This window comes from Cajanus cajan, chromosome 5 (genome assembly GCF_000230855.2).
Source record: "Cajanus cajan strain Asha chromosome 5, NIPB_CcT2T_4, whole genome shotgun sequence".
Lineage (NCBI taxonomy): Eukaryota > Viridiplantae > Streptophyta > Magnoliopsida > Fabales > Fabaceae > Cajanus > Cajanus cajan.
Window position 1 is genome coordinate 20,436,289 of NC_138521.1, and position 12,186 is coordinate 20,448,474.

General features: G+C 31.7%; 1 protein-coding gene across 3 annotated transcripts; it reads left to right on the forward strand.

The window, feature by feature from the left end:
• The first annotated feature begins 1,190 nt into the window (after positions 1-1,190).
• LOC145958265 (callose synthase 3-like) lies at positions 1,191-3,199 on the forward strand. 3 transcript variants are annotated; one of them, XR_014433979.1, is made up of 6 exons: positions 1,191-1,666; positions 1,762-2,144; positions 2,229-2,329; positions 2,590-2,714; positions 2,791-2,884; positions 3,035-3,198. XR_014433979.1 is itself a non-coding variant. In XM_083075075.1 (4 exons), the coding sequence occupies exons 1-4, from the start codon at positions 1,985-1,987 to the stop codon at positions 2,804-2,806; spliced, it is 402 nt and encodes a 133-aa protein (XP_082931201.1). In that variant the 5' UTR covers positions 1,970-1,984; the 3' UTR covers positions 2,807-3,199. The 3 variants fall into 3 exon arrangements, 1 of the variants encoding a protein (XP_082931201.1); XR_014433978.1 differs by lacking the exon at positions 1,191-1,666 and having other exon boundaries at positions 1,970-2,144; positions 3,035-3,194; XM_083075075.1 differs by lacking the exon at positions 1,191-1,666 and having other exon boundaries at positions 1,970-2,144; positions 2,791-3,199.
• Positions 3,200-12,186: the final 8,987 nt, after the last annotated feature.

The following is a 12,186-nucleotide window of genomic DNA, read 5'->3' on the forward strand; positions in this document are numbered from 1 at the left end:
ATCAAAAAATTGCGACCGAATTTAATTCGGTCGCTAATACTAAACTTTTGAAATTTTTAGCGACCGATTAAATTTCGGTAGCTAAACAATACAAACAAACTTAGCGACCGAATTAAAATCGGTCGCTAAATTTTTTTATTAAATTTTATGAATAGACTAAAATTACACAGCCAGGTTTCGATCCTAGGTCCTGTGGGTAACCATGGGCCAACTACGAAACCGCTACGTCAGTTTGATTCATTGATAAATTACTGAAAGTAATTATATATATATATATATATATATATATATATTTAATACATAAGCTTATAATTTTTATTATCTTATAATTTAATATTAGATTTCTTTTAATTATAAAATATAATAAATAAAATCTAAAATCTGTATCAGTTTCTTTGATAAAAATATTTAATTAAGTTTTAAAAAAATATTTAATTATATTCTTTTGATTTAATACTGGATTTGTTTTGATTATAATATTTTAATATGTTTTATTTGAAATATCAGTTAAAATATTTTATTATTTTTTTATTTTAATTTATTGTAAAATAATTAGAATATTTAATTTAGTATCATTAAAAAAATAACCATTATAAGATTTAATTTATTTAATTTTATTATTTATTATAATACTTTTAGTTACTGTATTGATATAAAAATATTTTTAATTAAAATATATTTTAAAATTTTAATTAATTTATTATCATTCACTTACTTTATTAAAAAGTGATAAAATATAATTTATTTTTAATTAATCTAATAAAATAAAAACTTTAAAATATACATTTAAAATCTGTAATAATTTCTTAAATACAAATATTTAATTAATTTTAATATATACTAAATTTAATATTAGAAAATTTATTAAGATTTTAGTTATAATTTTTATTATCTTTTGATTTAATATTGGATTTCTTTTGATTATAAAACATAGTAAATAAAATCTAAAATCTAAAAATATTTAATTAATTTTAATATATAATAAATTTAATTTATGTTTTTAGACTAAATTTTTTATTTAGTTTTAGTCTTTGAATTTTTTTTTAATAAACATGTCAAAATTTAAAATGTTAACAAAAATTAAGTAGTAAAAAATCTATATAATTCCTCTTTTTTCGTTATTATCATTAAAATTATTGATATTGCATTGTTTTTTGTCTCTACCTAATTAATTAAGGTATTTCTACTTAAAGTTATTCTTATAAAAGTAATTAATGCCACAAATAATTTGGAAAAGGTCTTATAAAAAGGATTAAGAAAGTTTTAGGGGAGCGTTTTCTACGAATAAAGGTTGAAATATATGAATTTTATTTTTAATTCTTATAGTGAAAAATATTTCATTTTAACACTTAATCATATTATTTTTCAATTCTTTTTAATTTTTATATCATTATAAAATTTATCTTTTAGTTCCTATAATAAATAGGTGACAGAGATTAAAAGAGAAAAAATATGTATAAATGATTTTTAATTGTTGAAATTGAAAAATAAAATTTATGAAATTACTAAATAGGTATTTAAATCTTATAAAAGTGATTAGGGTAGTATAGCATAATTATAGACAATGAATAAGTGCTTGGGTACAAAGGGGGCCATGGGCTTTCGACCCAAATCATGAAAAAACTTAAACCCTAGTTCTCCCTCTCTTTCTCTTTTTCGTCTTCTGGTAATCCCTCTCTTTCTCTTTTCTTCATTCGTGCTTAGGGTTTCTACTATTGTTCTTCATTTACATTTTTGTTGTTGTCCGTTCGTGTTCGCAAGGGGTGTTCTTCGTTCAGGTTAGCAAAGAGACAACTCTCTGTTCGGGTATGCAGAGAGGTTCGCGAATATTGAAGAATCTCCATCACTGCAATAGCACAGAGACCCATATGCTTACCCGCGTTGCAGCCCCTTCTCCTTTGTGCATCTGCTTTTTTTTTTTCTCATCTTCATTCTTCTTCTTTTGTTCGAGTAGTTTGATAGAGAGAGAAAGAGTCTCGTCGGAATGTCTTCCTCGAGGGGAGGCGCGGGACCATCTTCGGAGGCGCCACAGCTCAGGCGGATCATGCGGACACAGACTGCGGGGAATTTGGGAGAGTCTTTCATTGACAGTGAGGTCGTGCCTTCGTCTCTCATCGAGATTCATCCCAGGGTTGCTTATCTCTGTATGTTTCTTTCTTCTCTTTCTATTTCTTTCTTTCCTTTTTTGTTATCCGAATTTCTTATGACAGTGTTTGTTGATCTTGTAGGCCGTTTTTACGCCTTTGAGAAAGCGCATAGGTTGGATCCCAATTCAAGTGGTCGTGGTGTTCGCCAATTCAAAACCGCTCTTCTTCAACGTCTTGAAAGAGTAACCATTCTCTTACTTCATTTCTTTATGCTTCTGCCGTATACATTTTTCACTCGATCTGGTTCATATATAGCTTACTGTGATGTCTTTTGATGACACCGAGTTTATACATTGATGATTTGAAAAATGCATGTGGTACACTTCAGTTGTGTTGTGTGTTCTTTGCTGTCTATTGAAATTTGACAGTCCTGTGTGTTAATTTAAATTATTTTATGCTATGTCTCTGATTTTTTTGGGTCAATTTGTTCCATGGTCGTTAGGAAAATGATCCAACTCTGAAGGGAAGGGTAAAGAAAAGTGATGCTCGTGAGATGCAGAGTTTTTATCAGCATTACTACAAAAAGTACATCCAAGCTTTACAAAATGCTGCTGATAAAGCTGACCGGTAGATTCTCCAGATAATTTTCTTTTTGATATGTTGTCCAGCTATTGTGTGACTAATAGTTTGTCTCTTCTTTCAGGGCACAATTTACCTAGGCATATCAAACAGCTAATGTTCTTTTTGAGGTTTTGAAGGCTGTTAACATGACACAATCTATGGAAGTTGATCGTGAGGTTATTTTCAATGGCTCCTAAGACGTCATCCTCCAATTGGGTTCCCCTGCTATGTGAACCTTTATTGTTTATGCACATTTGTACAACTTGCCAGGTTTTACATGCTTTTACATTACACACATGATTGATTTGCCATTGCCATTGTTATAGATTTTGGAGACCCAAGATAAAGTTGCTGAGAAAACAGAGATCTTAGTCCCTTACAAAATTCTTCCTCTTGATCCTGATAGTGCTAACCAGGCGATAATGAGATTCCCCGAGGCATGATATTTAGTTCCACCCATTGTAATTCTGACCTTTTTACTTTTAATGAAAATACTTATTCAGAAACCGTGAGGTTAATTTTCTATTTTAATACATATTTTAAGTTTTTTTAAACAAAAATATGAGTAATTGAATTGAACTTGTTTACAGTTTAATCTTGGAAGGCTGATTCAGTCTGTTGTGCCCAGTTTAATACATAAATTTGAATGCTTCTTTGAACTTGTAGAAATGCACTTTGTATACTTTGGGCTTTGGAGGGAAGAGAAGCTTGTTATACTTAATGTTTTCAAGTTGTAGTGTTAATCTGCCTTGTAATTTCTTTTGTTGATAAGATAGTGTTAATCTAGGAAGAGGAAGAGGATGAGGTTGGAGGGTGCGTTTAGGGGCTTGGTGGTGTTCCCTCTGCTGTTGTAACGCACCAGCTTTATGGTTTTGGAGGTGTCGCGTGGAGATGCCATGTTTTGAGGTTTCATGCGTTGTGCTTTAATTTGTAGGTTTTAATGTTGTTGTTTATAGTATTGGTGATTTGGTTGGAACAACATGGGAGCACCAGCCCGCTGGATAAGGAAAAATGTGTGTTTTGGAGGGTTTAATTGAGTTAAGGGGTGTGAGAAGATTCATATATTTAGAGAAAGGGAATCCCATAGGTATTTAGAGAGAGACAACCACTTGAATCACGTCACAACGATTCCAACTTAAGTAGTAACATCCACTCCAAGTCTTAATTACGAAGTTGAGTTACATGTCATATTTTGAGAAGGAATTTTACTGTTTATAATTTATCAGATTCAAACATAAATATGTTTAAAACTTCATATCAAATAATAATATTGAATAATTTTTTTTTAATATGAAATACTTGTGTTACACTAGTGAATATTAAATAACTGTTTATTTTTTAAATAAAAAGATGTATAGGATAAGAAATTTAGAGCTAAAGTAATGATTAAAAAAATAGTTAGGTATTAGTAATAACATATGTAAAATTTTCTCTCCTATTTTACTCATAATAAGAATCAATTTAGAAATATTTTTTAGAGTTTTTTTACTAAATATATTATTTATTTTTAAGGTGGTTCATGTTTTGGTATCTCTTTTACAGCATTGCTTGCAAAGCTACATGATTTGATTTGTTGATTTTCTCTGTCAAAATTTACATCACGGTAACAAATAACAATATTTAGTCACCATTCCATATTCAAACAGTTTCCATGCAAAAACAAAATCAAATAGCTAGTTCTGTGGTTTTAGAGCAGCTAGCATTACATTATCATCTTTAAATTCTAATTAAAGTCAATGTCTATTCCCATTAATTTCATGAAAACAAATGTTAAAATATCTAAACAATATGTTGTGCTTCGCTGACCTGCCATGATTATCAGGTTCAGTGCCCCCATCCCCACTAACACACCATGTGATTAGATTAGAAAGATACAAAACATTAATTGTTCTTATTCTTTTCAGCTAATTGGATCTTCAATTGTGGAAAAATTTATGATCTTAAGAAAAAATGATTATTTTTTTTATTTTATTCAGTTCCTATGCATATTCAGTTCTTATTTTATTCAGTTAATTATTTTAAATTTTAATGTATATTTGAAATGTGCTTTTATATTCTTCATTGGATCTTTTATATTCACTTTTCATACTTGAATTTCAGGATCCTGACCATTCTGTTGATGATGCTCTTGATGACATAGCAGAAGACCCTTAATTAAGCTTCTTTATTTTACTTGTTTTAGGATATTTTATTGTATTTGACTATTACTTTGTTCAAGTTTAAACGTTTTATGATATTATTGTGTTTTTAGCATACTATATTGACATACTTATATTTTATTTAGTTTTCACTATAATATAAATTTTCTTCGATAAGATTTTGTCTTTTAGTATGTTCTAGTTTATTATTATAAATTGTGTAATAAATATATTGTTAATTTCATATTCGTTAACAGGTATAAATTTATAATAAAAAAAATTTAAAAATACTGGTATATTTTAGCGACCGAAATAGCGACTGAAATTATTTGTAGCTAATTCAAGTTATTAGCGACCGAAATAGTGACCAAAATAATTGGTAGCTATTTCAAATTTTTAGCGACCGAAATAGCGACCGATTTTATCCGTACCTATTTCAGTTTTTTAGCGACTGAAATAGCGACCGATTTTATCCGTAGCTATTTCAGTTTTTTAGCGACCGATTTAGCGACTGATTTATAAAATGTTTTTTATTAAATAAATACAAAAACTAGCAACGAAAATTGCTACCAAAAAATTCGGTCGCAAAATTGGTCTCCAAAAGTTAGGAGACCAAAATGTTAGCGACGGATTTTTATTGGCTAGCGACTGATTTTTCGGTCGCTAAATTGCAACGGAAAAAATTTCGGTCGCTATTTGAAATAGCGACTAGGGTTTTAGCGACGGATTTTTTCGGTCCCTATTTCGGTCGCTGAATGAAATAGCGACTGAATTTACCTAAATAGCGACCGATTTTGGTGGTCGCTAAAACTTGATTTTTTTGTAGTGAATGGTTATTATGAAAGAATAAAGGAGTTAATAAATATAATGAATGGTGTTAAATTTAATAATTAAGAAGAATTATGATTATTGGTAAGGTACTTGTGTTTTTTATGAGGTTGGATGAAGAGCTAAACAAGGTGAAACAATTTTACCGGAGACAAGAGAGTGAGTTCATTGAGAGAGAACAAAGCCTACATAGAACATTGGTGACCTGTCACATACTTCAAAATGCAACAATTATATCTTAGAAGAAACGATATTTTTGTATATTATTTTCTTACATCATTTTAGATTACAAGATATATGAAAAGAAGACATTTCAATATTGTTTAATTTTATATTCTATAATAAATTGTGTAAGCACAACATGATATTAATTACTTAAAACTTACAGGTTATTTTTTCTTCATATATTCCCGAAAAATTATTATTATTAACATCCTAATCCAACATTCATCCACCCACTTAATTTCGTTCAAACTACTTTATTTGATTAAGTTTTACTTTAGACTTTAGACTCACGTGCATTTTAGAGTAAATTATACCAATACTTAATGAGGTTTTGTAAAATTATATAAACACCAATACTTTTCTCTATTTTAATGTTTATGGTAACCCTCTTCGCAAAATATTACAATGTAATATTTTTCAAATTATCAAGGGTGAATAATGAAATTTTCAAAGTGTTAGTATACTTTTAAAAAAAATTAAAGAGAATTAATGAAGGAGTAGAAAAAAAATATATCAATACAATTTTATTACTCTTAGAGTCGAATAATATTAGTGAACGAATACTCTAATCTAAAACTGTAAAGTTTGTAACTGTTTGCCTTTTCTATTTATAGGATTTTAACTTTAATTTTTGCTTAAAATATTGAAACCTATTATTTAATTCTAGGTCAGCTATTAGCATTACTTATTCATATGAGATTTATTTTAAATGGTAAATCAAACATAGCCTAAGAAATTACTAATTTTCTATGACTAATTACAAGTACAAACAACAAAGAATATCCATGAAAATACCAACTATAATAACATTATTAAGCATAATTTATGGATAGCAAAAAATAACAACAAATTATTAATTACTATCTTCAACTATTAGGAAAAATTTATAACTTAAACTATAATATTCACTTATTGTTCGCACAACAAATATCACTAAAATAAAAAGGTTATCAAAATACAAACAATATTAATAATTAATGAGTAATTCATTTTATTTTTTTTTTTGAAGAATTTCAAATGTTGAAAAGATCTTTGTGACCTTCATAAACATTGTTATAAAGTTGAGTCTAGAGAGGCTTGTTTTTTTAAACAATACTTGATTGGCCCTAGAGAGGCTTGATTAAAAGAATACTTAGTTGTTAAGTTTGAAGAGGCTTGTTGTGAAAAGAATACTTGGGTCGTTCTTTGAAGAGGCAAGAGTCAAGTCAAAGAATACTTAGGATTGAGCTAGAAGTGACTTGTTGAAAGAATACTTGTAGCTTTTCGCCACAGCTATGAAGTAAGCCCATGTGTATCTAGAATAGTTATTTACAATGAAAAATCCATATTTCTTACCACCCAAACTTAAAGTTTTAGTATGTCACAACCCAAAAATTTCTGATCTTGCGACCTATGGTTTAGACATCCTTTTGAAAGTCTCATCAATTAAGAAATGCCTGGACGCCAGACTAATCCTTAATTAATGGTTTTTGAAAATAGCTTCATGGAGTCGCCACCAATGTTTTACTCAAAACATTGAAAAAAGAAAAAGTTTTTAAAGGTCCAATAATGGTCTTGATAACCAGAATTGGGTTCAGGAGTTGGTTACGTGTAGGGAAGGTATTAAGCACCCCTACAACGCCCTTAATCGGTACCTTATGACGAAGTTAACATTATAAACAATAATAATATAAATATTAAATCTCCTTTTATTGGTAAATATTTACATGCTTGAAATTTAAATTAAACAATTAACTTTAAAATATCTACATGATTGCTTTTGTTATAATAATATTTATCAAAGATAAGAAATAAAAGAGAGAGAAGAAGATTGATTAAAATACCTCGTAGCAAGCTTTGTTTCTAATATAGAAATTGTAGGTGCTTTGTGACAACCTTTCACACTACACAAATGCATCACAAATCTCAAGAAATACAATAGGAGGGAGAGAGAGAAAAAGAGATAAATTTCGAGCTCTAAGAATTCTTAGACGAAATTTTTTAGGTGCCTTGAACTGTTCCCGAGATTTCTTATTTATAGGCATCAAACGTGGGCCGGAACGGCCCGTTCTAGATTCAGAACAGCCCGTTCTGGATTCGAACGGCCCGTTCTGAATCTGAACGTTATGTAGCATTTTCGTACCCTAGAACGACTCGTTCTAAAATCAGAACAGCCCGTTCTGGGCTACAAAATTTAGGCCCTTTGATTGGTTTGGAACGGCCCGTTCTGGTCTAGAACGGCCCGTTCTAACTTACATTTTTAGGCCTTTTAGAAGTCTCGGAATGGCCCGTTCTGGTACGAGAACGGCCCGTTCCGAACTTGGGAACGGCCCGTTCCGGGCCACTAAAAAAGTTAATTTAGGCTTTTGGACCCTCTGATGTCCTATCTTGTTGTTTGTTTGCCCCCCGGACGAAATTGGGTGTCTACAGCTGCCCCTCTTTACTTGTCCTTTGGAATAGTTGTGTTGCTTTTCCAAAGGAAAGTAAAGACGTAGACATTTCGTCCGGGTCTTCTTCTCGTCTCTGTGTTGATGCTTCTACGTTGCTTCCCTTGGACAAGTGTATTTGCTTGTATCCTCACCCTTTAGAGCAGTTGAGCATTGATTGTGTACTCTATTGGGTAACAAGGTTGACAAATTGTACACCTGATCTTCAGTCTTCGAGTAGAAGCTCCATTGTTTCTCTTGTGATAGTGAGGTGGAGATCCGGTTCTTCAACCTGCTGATGTTGAGTATTGTTGTGTCGGCCTCCCCAGGCCGCTTGCTGATGTTGTGAGTATTGTTGTGCCAGCCTCTCCAGGCCGCCTGCTGATATTGTGAATATTATTGTACCGGTCTCTCCAGGTCGCCTACTAACATCGTGAGTATTGTTGTGCCAGCCTTGTTGAGCTTAGGAGAGCTTGAATCTTAAAGGAGTTTTGATGATCACAACAAGTATACAACAAGAACTTGGAGCACAAAAACAAAGTCAAGGAAGAGTCAAGAAAATGCTATGAAATGGAGCTATGTAATAGAGCTTAGGAAATAAATTGTTTTGAATGTGTTTTTATATTTTGTGTGCTTTGTATGCTTTGTGCATAAGCAAATCTATATCTAAACTAAGTAGAGAGTATATGATGATGAATTAAAAAGATTGGAAACTTATTTTGAGGTATAAAATGAAGTTTTAAAAACTAACTCAAAATAATCGATTATCATTAAAAATAATCGATTATTCCAGCTAATAGGCTAAGTGGAATGCCTTGCTGTAATAATCGATTATTCGCCAAAATAATCGATTATCCCAGGAACAACTCTCTGGAATAATCGATTATCCAGCTAAATAATCGATTATATTGTTCTTGGTTGATTTCCAGAAAATCTGAAGAACAAAATAATCGATTATTCTTTAAAATAATCTATTATCTGTGTCTGAAACTTTTATAAAAATAGTTTGAACTTTGAGAAACTTCAGACATGAGTTAGAACTGATAATCAATTTGTGAAAAACGTTTTTGTGAGTCTTTGTGACATCTTGGAGAGTTTTCTTTGTGAAATCCAAGAGTGAAAACGTTTGTGAAAAGCTTTGTTAGAAGATCATCATCATCATATTCTTGAAAGGGGAAGATAAAGATTTGTTCAAGAATTCCAGGTGAATTCATTCCTTTTATTCTTTGTGAATCTTTGTGGAAAATCTTGAGAAGGGTTTCTCAAGTGGTAAGGTTTCTTGTAGTGGATTCTCCAAGGGGTGTTTTCTTGGGGTCAAGAAAGTGGTTATCTTTTAGTGTTGAAGTATATGCATGTGTGTGTGCCTGTAAACCTTCTTGCTTAAAGATAGTGGAACAAATCTTAATCAGGTGTTGATTAAGGACTGGATGTAGGTCACAAGTGGAGTGGCTGAACCAGTATAAAAGACTTGTGCAATCTTCTTCTACCTTATCTTTTACTTTGTGTAATTTCTTGGTTAAACTTTAAGGAAGATAAAACTTGATTAACAAGTGTATGTGAATCTTGATGGTTTAAATCTGTAATTGAACATTATTGTTGAACCTCATTATGTTGTAATCAAGTGAGCATATTGCATTCATATTTTTGTAACAAGTCTTTAGAAGAGCTTCATTTGGAAATTCTGTCATAGAAAAGTTTTGATTGAAATTAAGATCCAAAATACTCTGATAAATTTTTAAAGGGTCATTGAATCCAATTCACCCCCCCTCTTGGATTGTGCCATTCTTTTCTAACAATTGGTATCTAGAGCAAGGTTCTTGAGAGTTATTCAAGATTTCAAAAATGGCCAACAACAACTTACCCTATGGTGAGGGTGTGTCTATTCATAGACCTCCTGTTTTCAATGGTGAGAACTATGTCTATTGGAAAATTAGGATGAGAATTTTCATTGAAGCTATTGATATTGTTGTATGGGATGCTATAGAAAATGGACCCTATATTCCTATGAAAAAAGATGATGATGGTGAGCTTAAGGAAAAACATTTGAGTGAGTGGAGTGATGAGGAAAAGAAAAGAGCCCAACATGATAAGAGAGCCAAAAACATTATAACATCTGCATTGTCTATTGATGAATTTTTTAGAATTTCACAATGCATATTTGCTAAAGAAATGTGGGATACTTTGCAAGTCACTCATGAAGGAACAAGTGATGTAAAGAGATCAAGAAAGCATACTCTCATAAGAGAATATGAGCTGTTTAGAATGCAAAATGGTGAATCTATTTCTGATTTTCAAAAGAGATTTACACACTTGATAAATCACCTTGTTGACCTTGGCAGGAAATTTGAGAAGGAAGAGCTGAATTTAAAAGTGCTGTAATGCTTGGACAGATCATGGCAAGCAAAGGTGACAGCCATTGAAGAATCAAAGGATTTGACCTCCTTGACATTAGCTACTCTCTTTGGGAAGTTGAGGGAGCATGAGCAAAAGCTGCACATATTTGATGAACATGAGCAGCAAGATAAGAAAGGCAAAGGAGTGTCATTGAAAGCCTTGAAATTTGCCAAAGGTAAAGAGGTGTGTGAAGAAACAAGCTCCGATGATTCCGAAACTGAGAACTTCAATCTGCTGGTAAAGAAGTTCAAAAAGTTCATGAGAAGAAAGAAGAATTCCCCCCTACAAATTCAATAAAAAGACAAACAAGAAAGAGGAAGCAAGCACATCCTCCTTTAACTGCTTTGAATGTGGAAAACCGGGACACATGAAAGCTGAGTGTCCAAATCTCTTGAAGAAGCAACAAGAGGAGAAGAAGTTTAAGAAAAAGGGAAAAGGAAAAAGGGCCTATATTGCTTGGGAAGACAATGACTCAAGCACAACAAGTGAAGAATCTGAAAGTGAGGAGAACAACCTGTGTTTGATGGCTGGAACTGACCATGACACAATTGTAAGTGACTCTGACCTTGAATCCAATCCGGATTATGATCAGCTCCAAGAAGCTTTTATACAAATTCATGAAGAAGCTGTCAAATTAGGAGCCTTAAATTCAAAGCTGAAAAACAAGCTGAAATGGTATGAAAATGCTTTAATTGAAGCTGAACAAGAGCTTGAAGATTTGAAGCATGAGCATGAAAATCTTCAAACTATGTTTAACTTTAGTGAAGCTCACTCCTCAAAAGATGTTTGTGAACATTGCAAAGTTTTTGAAAAAGAAAATGCTGATTTAAAATCTACACTTGCAAGGTTCACTAATGGAAATGAAAACTTGAACATTCTTTTGGGAAAACAAAGAAACACTTTTGATAGGAGTGGACTTGGTTTTAACCATAGTATGAGCATGCCATTTAAGTCAAAGAAAGAAGCTTTTGTGAAAAATCAAAATTTTAGAAAATTCAAAAGCAACTTTTCTAGACAAACAACTTGTTTTTATTACTGCAAAAGAGGCCATACAATTAGGAACTGCTATTCTAGGAAATATGGAGTTCTAAATGGATAAATGATTTGGGTTGAGAAGAGTCAAAGGCTGAGAACTAACCTACAAGGACCCTCCACATGGGTACCTAAATTTTTCCTCTGATTTTTTGTTGTAGGAATGCTTGAGGGCCAAAAATCTACTTTGGTATCTTGATAGTGGCTGCTCAAGGCATATGACTGGGGATCCTTCAAAATTCACAAATCTGAAATTGAAGAATGAAGGGTATGTTACCTATGGTGACAACAATAAGGGAAAAATTCTTGGCCATGGCAATGTTGGTAATCCCTCCTCTCAAACATTGATTGAAAATGTTTTGCTTGTTGATGGCTTGAAACATAATTTGCTGAGTATTAGTCAATTGAGTGATAAAGGCCTTAAAATTGAATTTGATGATACATGTTGCTTGATAT